Source organism: Leptosomus discolor, chromosome 2 (genome assembly GCF_034619465.1).
Source record: "Leptosomus discolor isolate bLepDis1 chromosome 2, bLepDis1.hap2, whole genome shotgun sequence".
Taxonomy (NCBI): Eukaryota; Metazoa; Chordata; class Aves; order Leptosomiformes; family Leptosomidae; genus Leptosomus; species Leptosomus discolor.
In genome coordinates this window covers 117228627-117243702 of record NC_141392.1, presented here as the reverse complement: position 1 = coordinate 117243702, position 15076 = coordinate 117228627, and the positions used below count along the sequence as shown (strand labels likewise).

At 37.5% G+C, this 15076-nt stretch overlaps 1 protein-coding gene across 1 annotated transcript in view; it reads left to right on the top strand.

The window, feature by feature from the left end:
* LDAH (lipid droplet associated hydrolase) overlaps positions 1–15076 on the top strand; it is a 165508-nt gene that overhangs the window by 89837 nt on the left and 60595 nt on the right. The window contains exon 7 of the mRNA XM_086460479.1: positions 8278–8447. Within this exon, the coding sequence (XP_086316605.1) occupies positions 8278–8447 (170 nt within the window). The remainder of the gene's footprint in view (positions 1–8277; positions 8448–15076) is intronic.

The window sequence follows — 15076 nt, the reverse complement described above, 5'->3', positions numbered from 1 at the left end:
ATGCCAGGTAGACATTTGCAGGAGTATCACCTGCTAGTCAGGCAAAGCAAGGAGAATAGACTTTTTGAACAGTTGAAAGTGGGTTTTGGGGGACCTAGACTGCTTTTTACAACTTAGCCTTTTTTCATGGCGTAAGCCTCAGCAAATCAGCAATATAATGGAAATTTTCTCTGTGTTGCTTGGCCAGATGTTACAGGTACAATGATCCTTTCCAGAGGCTCAGACTGAATGTTGAGACCTTTCAGGTAGAAGCGCACACTTTTTCTGAAGGTCTTGTTACTGGCTTCATTTTTTTAACCATCAGATCTTCAAGTACAATCACAGAATAGTAGTATCATTTAGGTTGGAAAAGACGTTTAAGATAGAGTCCCATAATTAACTATCACTGCCAAGTCCACCACTAAACCATCACCCTAAGCACCACATCTACACCACATCTAGTCTTTTAAATACCTCCAGGGATGGTGACTCAGCCTCTTGCCTGGGCAGCCTGTTCCAGTGTTTGACAACCATTTTGGTGAAGAAATTTTTCCTAATATCCAATCTAAACCTCCACTGCCACAACTTGAGGCCATTTCCTCTTGTCCTGTCATTTACTACTTGGGAAAAGAGACTGACACCCTCTTCGCTACAACCTCTTTTCATGCAGTTGTAGAGTACATGACCTCTGCTTCCTTTAATTGTTTATGAAGTCTCTGCCAATGCAAGGCTACTTCGTTGTGTTCTTCCTAATCCCTCTTTTTACCTGATTTTTTCCGGCAATGCCAGAGCGGTGTGCTTCACTTCAGCACCTGGTATGGGAAGGCTGAGACTGGTTATGCTGACATCTGCTCTGGTGGCTTGTCTTTGCTGTGGAGCTACTGTAGAATGCCTAGAGACCTCAGCACCCCAGGAAGAGTAACGTGTTCAGATGTTCCCGCTAGACTGGTGTTGCTGGGTTTTTTGGTACCTGTTTACTTGTATGTAGTCCTAACTATTTCAGGCTATGTTCAGTGATTTTTCCTGAATAAGTTGTGGTAAAGTTGATTCATTTTGGGATTACTGGAAGAGAGGAGAATTACTGGAATGTTTTGAACGACTGCCAATACTGAAATTGTTATTTTGCAGGGGTAGATATGCACACCTAGACCTGAAATTACTTCAAAACTGGGGAAAAAATGGGTAAAGTCTAGATAAAAGCCTAATTTATGGTAAAGTAAGGGCATACCGTTGTTTTCGTATGCTTTGTAGTTACTTCTCTCAAAGAGGGTATTCTGTAAATAAAAATGGTGTGCTGAGTCGGATACCAGGTGTGTTGGAATGACCTTACTCGAAACCAACACCAATGAGCGTGGTGTTACAGGTCTTTTTCTGCGAAATAATTAGGTCTGCTGAAAAGCAGTCCTTAACAGTCCAAGTAGTGTCCTGCCATCAAAGGTGCAGCCTAGAAGTTAAAAAAGTATGAGACTAAAAAAGTCACAAAGGGTTTTATACTTGTTTCTGTATCAAGATACATTTTACCTAGCAGTCAGCCTCAGCAAGGAAGTCCATTCTAGTTTTTTGGGGCAGGTGAAGAAAGGAATTCACAGAGCCTTTTGTTTGGCCTCAGCGTGTCCAGAAAATGAGAAATGTAGCATAAACCATCAGCTTCCCATAGGCTCAGACCTCTTTATTTTTGCTCATTGGGGTCACTTTATGATGGCAATTTAGATCTGCTCCTATATAGTGATGGTTCTCTAACCTCTACCCTTGCAATTTTTTAAATTTTGTTTTACTTTTTTAATTTTTAAATAATATGATATTGAAAATTCTTACAAATTGCACTTTCTGTAGTTATTCAGCTTACTGACTGTAAAATACAGTCATTTAAATACAGAAAACTTTTCCATCGATGTGGTGTAGAACACCCATATTAGATTTGCTTTATAGATGTTACAGTGATTCTGGAGGCACAGATTGGTGTAGAACTGCATAACAAAACACTGCTCAACGGTGTTTGCCTTGGCAAAGTTGGAGACAACCAACAAAATTCTACTTCAAAATTTGTACTGTTATCTCGTTATACCTTGGTAATAGTTACTCTAATCAATTGGAGGGGAGCGAGCCTGGGAATGCAAAATAAAAAGAAGTCTCCCACAGATACCTTCATTTAATAAGTTCAGTGTGCTTCTGTATGCTTTTAATAAAAAATTGGGGTTTAGTATTTGTCATGTTTATTAGTTCATTCTGTCAGACTATGCTAGTACTAATTTAATTATAATACAGCTTCCTTTGAAAAACAGATTAGGTGTTAAACAAGTGTCTCGGCAATAGGTATGTAGATACAAAGGAAATCAGTAGTTCAATTTGTAAATTAAGGTCTTGTTATTTTTCTAATAAAGAAAATAATACATATGACTACTTCAGTATCTTGAGTAAATGGTAATTTATTTGTGGAGGATACCTTTACAAAAAGTAATTGCTCCAATAAACACTAATGAGTGGTGTGTTTATCTTAAAAGTTGCATGAACAGTTCCTGAGGGTACTAGGGCCAGATTAAGGTCTAAGGGTTAATCTAAAACACAATGCTTTAAGACCTGGTTTCTGGTGTCAGGAGGAGTTCTTCAGTATTTATTGAACATTCTTTCATGGTTTCCATCCCATTTCTTTGGCATTTTATCGCTTGCTGATACAAATTATCCAGGGTTCAATAATCAAATGAAAGATTGAGTGAAGCATTCAGGCTTCAAGCAACATATCTTTAGAAGATGTATTTTCTAACACGTTTGCCCATACTAGACCCACAAACCTGAAATCTCAGTTTTTAAGCTTACAGTTATATTTAAACATTTTCAGACGGCATCATTCAGTTGCAGGGAATGATTGTGTTTTGCTGTAAGAACAAAACCAAATGATTTGTCTGATTTCCAGAATTAGACTTCTGACTATGCACGCCAGTTTAACAGGTAATCCTTCTGAGTAATTTAGTTGTGGATTTGCTTTCTGCCTGTCACTACATGAAGGCAAAGATAAAACTTTCCACAGGTTGCTCCGTCTGAACAGTAGTTACTCAGTCACAGCTGCTGCTCCTCCCACCAGTGTTTGTATGTATTTGTAGTGGAAGAAGTAGGTGGGGCATAAAGACTGAAACACTTGGCCCTGTATGTTGGTTGCGCTTACAGTATTTGATGCAGGTGCAGTGGACTTAACGTGACCCTGAGCTAGCTGTCCTGATTGTTTGGTTGGCTGTACTTGATGCTTTGTGCCTTCCGTTTTCATACACTTTGATATCATTACTGACATTTCAGTATCTTCTCCCTCTTTGCTTTTCTTCCTCTTCCTACTTGTGATGTTGTTGCATTTTCATGTGTTTAAACTTGTTATTTCTCTTTGCTGTTAACATTAAGCAGAATGGTGATGCATCATGCAGCTGAAATAAGCAGTATCTTCAGAGGAGGAGGTGAATCTTTTTCCAGTCCCCTAGTTCAGTCTCCAGTACCTTACTTGTCCTTATGCTGTAAAAGGTCCTGTTCTGAAAATTCTTGACCACAAGAGTTTATATGAGTGGTTCATTAGAGTTTGTCCTTAGACATCCTGGTATTACCTCCTGGAGTAAATGACCCAGGGAAGAAGAAGATACAGTGGTGGTAGGGCAGTGTTTTTTACCTCCCTTTCCTTCATGGCATATAATTACAAGTCACCTTTTCACACAGTTTCTTACTTCTTTGTGAGTAATTTGGAGACCTTGTGTATGAGCGGATCCTGGGACAGACTTTGAAGTCACTCCATGACAAGTGGACAAGTGTCCATATGTACCGACCTCAGATGTTCAGTCACCTCTTGTGACCAGGGTAGCTGGGAGTTTCACAAGCATTCCATTGTGAAATCAGGGAAGTACAAAGGCATGCACAAATTATATGCACATATTTGAGGGTAGTGTTGGAAAATCTGTCCTCCAATATCTTTTTGAATCATCCAGTGAAAGGACCCTGTGATTTTTGAGAGTTTTTAATAAAAGGCTAAATTTTATGAATCTCCAGTCTAAAGTCTGCTCATATAACTGATAGGCTTTTTTTTTTTTTTTGCCTAAGAATTTCCCTTGCATATGCAGCAGAAAAACAAACACAATTCTCTGTTATTTCCCTGAAAACCAGTCCTCTTTCCTAGCAAGATTAACTTGTCGACTAATCTTAGAGCAAACACTTTATTTTAATCTATCATTGTTTTCTGACTGTGGGTTTAGCAGAGGTCAGAAAAAGAGATTCATTAAAGTGATGGCGCATTTGTTTTTCCAAAAGCACATCAGAAGATTAATGCTTTGCCAAAGAAAATAAAGAAATATACTGTATTTCTTTTAATACACTTGAGCTAAATAAAGTCTTAAAATCACATGCCTTGGCCCAGATGGGGTGTTTGCAGCATAAGGTACAAGTCATATAATTTCTACTGTCTGAAAACTGCTTAAATGAACTCTCCTTCAGCCGTGCCATTTATTCCACACCTGAGGTGAAGTAACTCTGGTCCCTTCTCTGATGTAGAGCCATCAGTGAGCTGACTGCCAGTGTGTTTGTGCAAGTCTGTTTGCTTATATAAAGAACCCATTTAAGCTTCTCCACCCAAGAAATTCATGTTGATTTTGGATAATTCCTGGGCAATTTTATTCTGTAAAATAAATAAATAAATCTTCCAAACCTGTGACGTGGCCCAGCTCTCATGTATTTTGGACTATTAGAAGTGTAGCGTTTGTGTTGTGGAAACATGAACTGACACAAGGCATGGGCAATTTTACATTTGTCCAGAAGTAAAATAGGATGCATATTTCAATGTAGGGTTATGGGACGTTGGAGTTTCACCTGACAGGAGTGCGGGGTCAGTCAGTGATGGGGAGAGTTTTACCTGTGGATCTCCAGACCCCACACTGCACCCTCATCCTCCAGTGTGGCTTCTCTAGGAGTAGTGCCAATGGGATTTGGTTTGGCAACAAACCAGTATTTCAGAAGAAAAGAAAAAGTTGTATTAAACAGATGAAACAATTCTCTGGGGTCAGCATTGGCTGTCAGGACTCACTTTCAGTCTAAGAGAAGATTGTATGTGTATGTAACAGGCCAGTAAACGTGGGAATCTGCTCTGAGTGGTGCAGAGCAGGGCTGCACTGAGGATGCTTTGGCCCAGTGCAGTAGGATGGGTCTCTGTGATCATCATCAATCACAACTGACTCATCCAACTGAAAAGTACTTCTGCAAGCTCTGCTCTCTCCTGCTCCCTTAAGGAAACACTAGTGCATGGGCTTGAGGTGAGTATGTTCAAGTCCTAAACCGAAGTCTGGGCAAATGTGAGGAGGAAAAAGCCCTTATTTTCACTCTACTCTTAATCCTCTCCTGTATCCTTCCTCAGGGTTCTTGCTTTGGCAACAAAACTGGTTCTGAATAGGCACATTTCTGCTGAAATCAGTAACAGCTATGAATATATTGCCCTGAATCTCTCTACACTGCTGTTTATTAGGTAACCAAATATTAAATTAGTTATCTAGTGTCTTAATAACTAAAATAATTAACTGTGTTTGTTTAACATAGTTATCTACCTTAACTCGGAAAATGTTGAGACTGGGCTAGACTGCTGTGTTGTTTATTAATTGCATTGCAGTCATGTTCAGCATCTGTTCTAGCAGATACTGAATTTGTGTATTGAAAAGCAGCCGTTTATCTCATGAGATTGAACAGTACAAATAAAAATTTGTTTTGTTTCCTGCTTGGTTTCTGGGGTCTTGTGAACCATGAGAAGTTCTCTAGAAGATTTATACACCTACTTTACCTCCTTTTCCCTTGCTCTTACCTGGAAATAAGATGAAATTGTTGTAAAATCACTTATTTTCAAGAATTAAAGCTATGAGTGGAATCTCAAACATTAAAAGATGTGCTGATAAATCACTGGAGATGGCAGTGCCCAGCTAAAGCGGTATGGAAATGATAGCAAATGTTTATAATGGAAAATTGACCTATTCAACCCAACACAGAGTAATACATAGATATGCAACATAACATACTCTTTCACTTGTTGCTATATCCAGTGGGCCATTGTATTTCTAGTATTCTGTGTTTTACATGTGTTGTATATACCCTTAATTAGACTTGCGATGTAGACAGCCCACTCCTGCATGAGGTTAAACTGCTGTGTAAATAAATGAATAAAAAGTAGGAAAGACAGCTTTTGCTAAAAAAAGAAACTAAATTTAAAAACAATGTTTTGGCCTTAGGCTTTTATTTAGGGTTTTGGGAAACAGAACAAGCTATTTGTTTTCCGTTACTTGTAGAAAGCCTAATAGGCAAAGTATTACTTCTCATCTAATTTTGCATTCCTTGAGTGTGTTTTAGTAAGCCGCTTTTTCATTTAGAGTAAACTACTATAAATTATTTGGGATATGATCATTAGTAGTTTTAGTAGAAATATTAGTTTAACTGAAGAACTTCTTTGTCGTGACTTCTGTGTAATAGTTTCAGCTAAGAAAAAAGGCATCAGAACACATGCATTAGCAATTACTTTCCTTCAAAAGGTTATGTTTCATATAGATGATCAAAAAGGCAATATAGTGCCAGCTCAGGCTACCAATTAATACTGTCACTGTCAACCCCCGATAACTTCACTACAATAGCTTTAGTAATTTTTATCATGTGAGGTTACTGACCAATTGCCATCAAATTTACCACATGCATGTTAAGAAAACAGTCCGCCTTTATAGTTTGATGGACTATGTTCACAGACAGAGGCAGAAAGGCTTCTCTAACCTCTTTCTCCAAGCAATCACAAAACCAACTACATCTGAAATGGACCTATACTGCTAGCTTTCTCTTACAAGTAGTTTCTCAGTGCCTTTCAGTGTCTTTAGCGTATGTATCTTCACAGTGTCTCTGTCTGGTGGATACTTTCTTCCACATCTATTTTTTACATAGGGAACTGATGCAGAGGACATCAAAAGAAACCAAGTGAGAAGTTAAACACCTCACTGTTGGTGGGCTGGTTAGAGTTGTGTGTTAACTACCTCTGGTAGCTGCTCCTGAATTGTCAGAGGTGGGTGACTTTTGCCAGGAACCTGTATGCTGCCTGTAGTACCGTGGCTCAGTAGTGAGCTAGTCCCAGCCATGTGACTGAACCTTGCTGCAAGGAGATTTGGCTTATTCCAGACTAAAGCTGTATTTCAAGTCAACACGTTAAAAGATCAGGGGTTTAAACTGGAGTATGAGATAATAGCATGGATTTAAGAGATTAAGTGATATTAATACCAGTACATCTCTTTCAGATAAGCTATAGGCATACATTCCTTCATGCTTTCTGCCTCTCTTCTTTCTTTTTTTTTTTTTTCAGGCTTTCTTCTTACAGTCTTTTCCATCAAGTAGTCCAGCTTAATTTGGAGTGGTGTATCTTTAATATAGCTTTTAGTATAGTGGTAGAGCACTTTTCTAGCAGATGAAAAAGCTGTAAATGCCCTTAGATTGGAGAACTTGAGAGCCATGTTACCCACTTCTTGATCAAGAGTTAAAAATGCCCAAATTACTGTAAATTGTTACAGGCACCAGATAATCCTTGTCTTGTTGACTGGCCAGGAAGCGAGTAGTGAAGTCCCTATCGTGATTGCTCAAGCTTCTGTAGGAGGTCCCTGGCAAAACAGGAATGAAATTGCACTATGAAATAGAACCGTGAAGCTCTAACCTTATCTTCCTCTTTGTAGCTGGATTGACAACAAGAACCTGCATAAACAGGGGTAGTTTATGTAAGTGCTAGTGCTCCGTGTGTTGGCACAATATGTATTTCATATTTTTCCTCATACCGTGGGACTTTTTTCTGCATCTTTATTTTGAGACAGGAGATTTTGGGTATCTGAAGGTTCTTGGTGCTTGATAACATGTAGGATAGCTTGTCTTGAGTGAAGGGACTCTTGTTCCTGGGAAGGATTGCTATTATACGTCCTGATCTCTTAATGAAAAGTTGGATTGATTTAAGCTGATCCAATGCCTTGAGTTTGGTCTCGTTCTGAATGAAGGGGAACATAGCGCTAGATGATGTGCCATGAAGCTCCATGTGTTTCCGTATCCTTCCCTGGTTCCCCAGCTACATGTAAGGCTTCACATCCTGTGCATGTGATTCATAAGTCTGTATTTACCAGTTGTGGTAACTTAAAATTAAATTTTTAAGTTTGTTTGTTCTTTTTTTTTAATTAATAAGTTTAATTATTTCAGAGTTTTCCAAAGAAGTGGAAAAAAAAACATGAGATACTTGAAATTTCTGTCATTAAAACAAAGGACTTTTTTTCTTCTATGTTTCAGACACAGATATTAAGGAGCTAGAGGATGTTTTTGGACTTAGCGGACAAGTAGAGCATAAGCTGAACTTCCTCAAAAAGAATGTATCAAAAGATATAAAGCTGGTACTGATTGCTCATTCTATTGGTTGCTACATCACACTGGAGATGATGAAGCGAGCATCAGAACTTCAGGTACATTAACCTTGTAGAATGGGAGTTACATTATTAGCAAAGCAGTGCACATGCTTAGCCTACGGGTAATATCATGTCTTTCCTGTGGAAGCTATATTCTGCTATCCACAAACTTTCAATCCTAGTTCTCATTAAAATGAAATAAAAACATTGTTTGACTAATCCCAACAATATATAATAAAGTAGTTTGATGTAAAATAAAGTTCCTGCTCTGAATTTGGACCTTTAAATGCTTTCATAAGATAAATTGTTAATAATGATGATAAATATCTTTAGGGCTTTGTTGTTGTCTTCTCATCTTTAAATGATTTATAAACAGTTCACTAGATTTTGGGCCATTATGTTACTAAACCAAAAATTAAGAGTGGTTATGATTTTAACAGCAGCTTCTTATCTCAAGGCAAGTAGATTGATGGCTATACATGGGGAAGTGTATGGGAAAGAATGGAAATATAAATTGTGATGAGTACTACTATGAAGGACACTGTTTTTAAAATTGAATACATAATGCATATGTATCATTGCTTCTGCGACTCAGTCTTGGTTTGTGTAACTCAGAGTGAGAGGTGTTGCTGCATGTTCTTGTGCATCTGAATATTTTCCTTTGTCTCTATGAAGCAATAAGAAGGCTGAGGTAGGACCATGTCCTTACAAATTTGGAAATGCCAAACCGTTAGTACTCAGTAATAGCTCACTCTGCTAGTGGATAATGAATGAAGAATACTGAATTTTTACTCTTAAGCATTCACTCTTGCTAAATCATTGCCTCTTCCTTTACATTATAAAATCTTCAGTGGAAAGAAGTGTAGTGTTAAGAGTAAAGTGTGTTTTTAATATATGCATGCGTGGGTTCTTGCACTTCTTCATAACCATTGCCATCTAACTTTTTTTCTCCTTTAAAGGAAACAGCAACTAAAAATGTGAAACATAAGGTTAACTTAATATATTTCCACAGGCATATTTCACTTTTTAATCATAAACAAGGGCATTTTTTGAGAGAGAACTTTTATTACTGTTTTATCTTTTCAAGAGGGAGTGTTCTAGAAAGTATCATATGCAGTAATTTGTCCAAAAATATCAACTTTTCTTTGGTCAACATCTGTACAGTCTTTATTACACAAATTATTTTATCTGTTTTCAATTAAACTATGAATTGTTGAGTAATTTTTTTACACCTGGCTCACTAGATACTGGCAGCTTGCTGTTCATCAATGTTTTGAAATGTAGGTATCTTTGGGACACTCTTAGACTGCATGGTGCACTGTGTGCATGAAGTTAATCTATGACAAGTTACATTTAAGATGCATTTAACAATAGAAAATATTTGTGTAAGCCAGAGCATTGTGCAACCTTTGTCCCTTTGCCAAAAATAAGTTAACTGTTAGGTTTTATAACATATGAAGTGTGATAATAAGAAACTTGTGTTTCCATCTCTCCCTTTATTTTTACTGGCATATTTGATTCCCACAAGATTTTGAGCACATATGTGTATTTTAGTAGCTAGATCATTTGGTTTTATTTTTGTGTAGTTCTTATGTGATATTCTTTTATTACATTAGTTTTGGTTTTGGTCTTAAATTCTCTGCTTTAAGAGCCTTTGATTGCTTACAGTTTATTATTCTGAGCTAGAGGTTAATGTGTTGTATTTATTGTTCAAATAATTCAGTAAATGTTTATATTTGGAGTGTATGTTTAGCAGATTTGATTTTTGTTACCCAATTTAAAGCTCTTTCATAATCTAACTCTTGTGGAGTGATGAGGGAAGCTGATGAACTTGAGCTAGCATGCATGAGAAGGAGAATGTACTATCTCCTTATCTCTCCTTCTTTGTTGCTCTTCAGCTCTTGGTTTTGAATGATGCTAATTTCTTGGGCCCTTGTGCTCTGCAAGTTAATGGGGTACTGTGAAATTTTTTCTTAAACTTCTGTGAAATAATGCTTTCTTGAGAGAAATGAAGCAGAAATTGCCAGTTTACCCCAGGATAAATTCAGTTTTGGACCCCATCCCTGTTTTCCTGTTGACTCTCACGAAGGCTTCTCTTAACGGTTTCTTAAGGAGACCCCTTAACACAACCCGGGTCTTAGGTTGATGCCTTCAACTAAGTCTGATTAGTAGAGAAGGGCCACAAAGGTTACATCCATACTTGTAACTAGGTAAGGCTACTGCGTGGATTTGAGTACTGGGCCAGCTATGCAGTGACATTTTTGGACTAGTCTTTAAGAGGCTTTTTGGCCTGAAGCAGCCAGCAGCTCCCAGACAGCACCCTGGCATGGTTCTGGGCTTGGCAGAGGCCCAGGACTATTCCCAGTAGTTAGTTTGGGTGCAGGCATCCTGTTTTGAGGCAGGGGAAGATTCAGTAATGGGGACACAGACCATCCCATGCCATCAACAGGAGCAGGGAACAGTTCCTGGCCAGTATGTTTGCTGGTACACATATAACTGTGAACACTTCTTGGTTGTTGTGGTGGGCATCAAATCTTGACAAGATTCACCTCTTCATGGGACATAGAGCATCCAGAGTTCGTCAGACTGCTAGAAGATTTTGACACTGGGAAGGAAAAATGTTAATCAGCCGTAGTCTATGAAGATGGAAAAGCGCGATAATATACAGCTTGATACTTGGTCTTAACCTCATAATCTTCTTCGCTCTTCATTCAGCCAGCAGAACTGAAAAATGAAACTGAATGACAAAATTATTTTCTCATTTGTTGGAGCTTGAGTCTAACTCATAAATATGCTACATCCTTCAGGCATTGTCTTCTAAAGTACAAATCCTTACTTGGAGGATTTCCTTGTCCTTTGCTGCACGACACTGCTGAGTGTTCCCTAAAACACTCTGTTTGATCATTAATGTAATCAAAAGATTGACACATTTCCTTGCAAATGAAATTCAGTGTGTTACAGCATTAGTCCTTCATTTGCAATGATGCTTTTGAAGTGCCAGCACCTTTGTGGTAATAAATTAAAACTTACTAATAAGTGAAACTACCATACAGTATAAGCATTGCCCTTCCTGTAAAACTCATGGAGGAGGAAGAGTTTAAAACCTCTAAATATGTATCAGTTTAAGCAAATAAAATTTCAGTAATATCTAATTCAAAACCATGCAATGCTACTGTGTCTCAATGTGCAAAATAATGTTGGGTATTTCTAGAATGTGGTTGATTTCATAAATAATAGCTAACAAAACACAAGTGAGAATAATTGTGTATGAAACAAGTTCATACCTTGGAAACTGTGTCACATAATTTCTGTGCACACATTAGTGTGAGTCTGCCTTACCTTTCCTTCACTATGTTCTCCTCCAAACAGAAAGCTCTTGGTCTGTACTTTCTTTGGAGAATTCTGATGAGCACAACAAAAAAACACAGTTCACATTTAATGATTTCACAAATTTATACAGTAGCATAACTGTGTTTTCGTGTTTTTTCTTTTGTCTATATACAAATTGCATTCAGGTCTTTCACTTGAGGAGCTACAACTTGTTCAGGATCTGGTAATGTATGTAGCTTAGAAGATTTCTGCAATGTGTCTTACTCTTCATAAATCAGTACTGACTTTTACCCGTCAGGAGGCTGTCCACTAACCATGCTTTCTTGAGTTAATCAAACATTCTTCATTGCTGACTATTCTAAATTATTTTATGATGTGTAAAGTGTTGGTGCTATTCATTCCCTTTTATAAATAAATTAAACATGCCTAACAGAAGGTACTGGGCATTTTTTGTTAACCTTTTGGATTACTGAAATTGGCTGTATATCCCTGCTGTTGGGTTTCTGTCTGTTTAGCCAGTTTCTAATCCGTAGAAAAATGTTTCTCTCACCCTTTATTAGTATTATTAGTAGTCACAGTGATTAAATGACCTCAATGGGAAGCATTTTGTTGGAGCCTGTTGTATATAGATATTTTAGATGGTGCTCCTATATGTGCATGTCCTTTATTTCTTTCTTCTTTTTTAAATTTTTAAAAATATTTAGTTAAAAACATGGAGGGGCTTTCATCTATAAAACATTATTGTTGTTACTTCTGATGTTAGAAAAAGCCAGAAATATATTTTAGCATTCTTTTTTAAATTTAGCTGATAAAAGATTAGTCTTCTGTCATTCCAAAGTTTCTGGTTTTGCATTGTAATAGGGTCTTTTATTACCCTTGGTGCTCCCCTAAATCACACCTTTAGTGTGACATATGTAGTCCTCATTTTGAGGTTTCATACTTGAACCAAAAGGTGACATTCCATCTGTTGTGAACAGCTTGCTTGGAAACATTGATGGCCTACAGGTACACAACAGAATGACAGATGTCGTGACTCGGTTAGCTTTTCTTTTTGTTCTGTTTAGAAATCTGCTTCTTCCTAATTACCTGCAGCCCTTTGCAACACGTCTTAGTGGGAGGAAACATCTCTGCACATGGCCCTTCTGACAAAGACATTGATTGGGATATGAAATTTCAGAAACACTCTTCTCTTTACTGTCTCTTGGCCAGGGAGTTTCTTTTTTTCAGTGTGTGTGAGAAATTACCTGTGTATATAGAAGTAGTTTGTTTTGAAAGAAGCTTTAGTGAAACAGTGAAAAATGGCAATAGTTTTGATTGCAATGTATCTTTGTATGCAACAAAAAATGCAATAAATAATTACTCACAGAAGAAATGAAAGAAATCTCTCTTAACAATGTGTGAACGTCTGTCCAGAAATCTTTGCATGTCTTTGCCGTAAGGCAGGATATGAAGTTTAAAGCAAATTAGCTATTCCTGAATAAGTCATGTAAAACATTCTGATTCTAAACCAAATGTAATTTTCTGATATAACTTAATCTGTTTTCAAAATAACTTAAGACAATGTTTTTGAATGTGTTCTAGATTCATTCTGGACAAGACTGTTCACACCTGAAGTTACTCAGGAATATTTCCGTGTTTAGATATTCTTTACTCAGGCTTTAATTTACCAAGTCTGTTGGTCAACATCAGTTCCGTAAGTTACCAAAGCTTTCCCAAAGTTTACTGGCAGAGATAATCCTCTTTTTGAAATGCAGTTTCCTGAAGACACAAGCTTCAAGTAAGTGTCCTTTTTTTAAGCTTTTGGTTCTCCCAAGAGCTGAACTGGACAAGGAGAGAATTTTATTTTGCCGTTGTTGACAGATGCATAATTGGCCATCATAGCACCTGCTAAATGAGTTGTTTTTCACATCGTTTTGTGTAATGAGAATAGTTACTTATGGGGAGGGAGGAAGAAGCATGTAAGATGTTTTGCAGTGGTTTAAAATCTCACTTGGAAAAATATTAGATTCCCTCACTACTGCCTTTCTGCCTCAAATCAAGTTAGCTCCTTTGTCTCTGGTTAACACTTGGTTCCTTTCTGTTGAAGTACTTGGGAAGCTCTCCCTAGCTTTAGTGAAAGTAAATTAGGCCATAAGAGAGAGAAACATGTCAGAATTCCTCTCCTAAGTGATGTATTGTGATACAGAATTCAATGCAGTGACCCTTTACATTAATAATTTAGTTTCTATTGTGCTGAAAGCTTGATTATGAATTTGGGAAGAACTTTCCTAATGTTAGGAAGGAGAAAAGTCACCATGTTTTTAAACACAGGTATTTCTACAAGAAAACAAAATTCTTTAGTCTAGAATTACTGGAAATCCACAGGGACTTCCAGTAATTCAGGGGCCAGTCTCTTCCAGGGCCCAGAGAAGTGTTCAAGGCCCCCTCCCTGGCAGTGTTCAAGGCCAGGTTGGATGGGGCTTTGAGCAACCTGGTCTAGTGGGAGGTGTCCCCGCCCATGGCAGAGGCATTGGAACTAGGTGATCTTTAAGGTCCCTTCCAACCCAAACCATTCTGTGATTCTGTGACTACAAGACTCTGAGATTAAAAGAGGGACTTGGTTTTTAACAATACAGGAACTACTAAGCATGTCTGACCTTTCAGATACTAAGGGAATCTCTTCAGCAGCCTGAATGGATGAAGGAAAGACTGTATGGAGACAATGGTATTTGTTCAGTTTCTATTTTGCTGAGATTAGAACCTATATGTGTAATCCAAGACTGGGGGTGTCATCATTACAGAAAATATCTTCTGAAAAGACACTAATTTAGCAAGTTCTGGTGTCCTTACAAGTTCTAGTGCATTTTGGAAGTAGAAGGAAAATGAAGATATAAACACATCTGAGATAAACAGGAATATAAATTTTTATTCCATTTTTGAAAGTTTTCTTTAACATAATAGCATCTAATTAAAATGCTGCTTGCATATATTAGATGTCACAGTACTTTAAAAAAAGGCAGTTTACATAGATGTTGTCTAGGTTAAATTAACTTCTGATCATCTCACGATTATAAAGTTTAAAATATGCTTGGTGAACAAATGTATTTTTTACCACCTTGAATGCTTTCTTACAAAAGTAAGCTTATCTCGGATCTTTTGAGGAGTACAGCGAGACTGCATAAAATAGAAAAATAGCCAGAAGATTTCTGAAGAGAAAAGATATCTTCTGTCATGTAGAGGGTTATACTTTGTATACCTGTGTGCCAGGGTGCAGTGTAACCAACAGCACAGTAGAAGTGTGAATAAATGTCCTTGGTTTTGATTTGTCCTTACTGAGAACTGTTTGCTTTTGGTTCCTTAATGGATTCCTGTGGTGG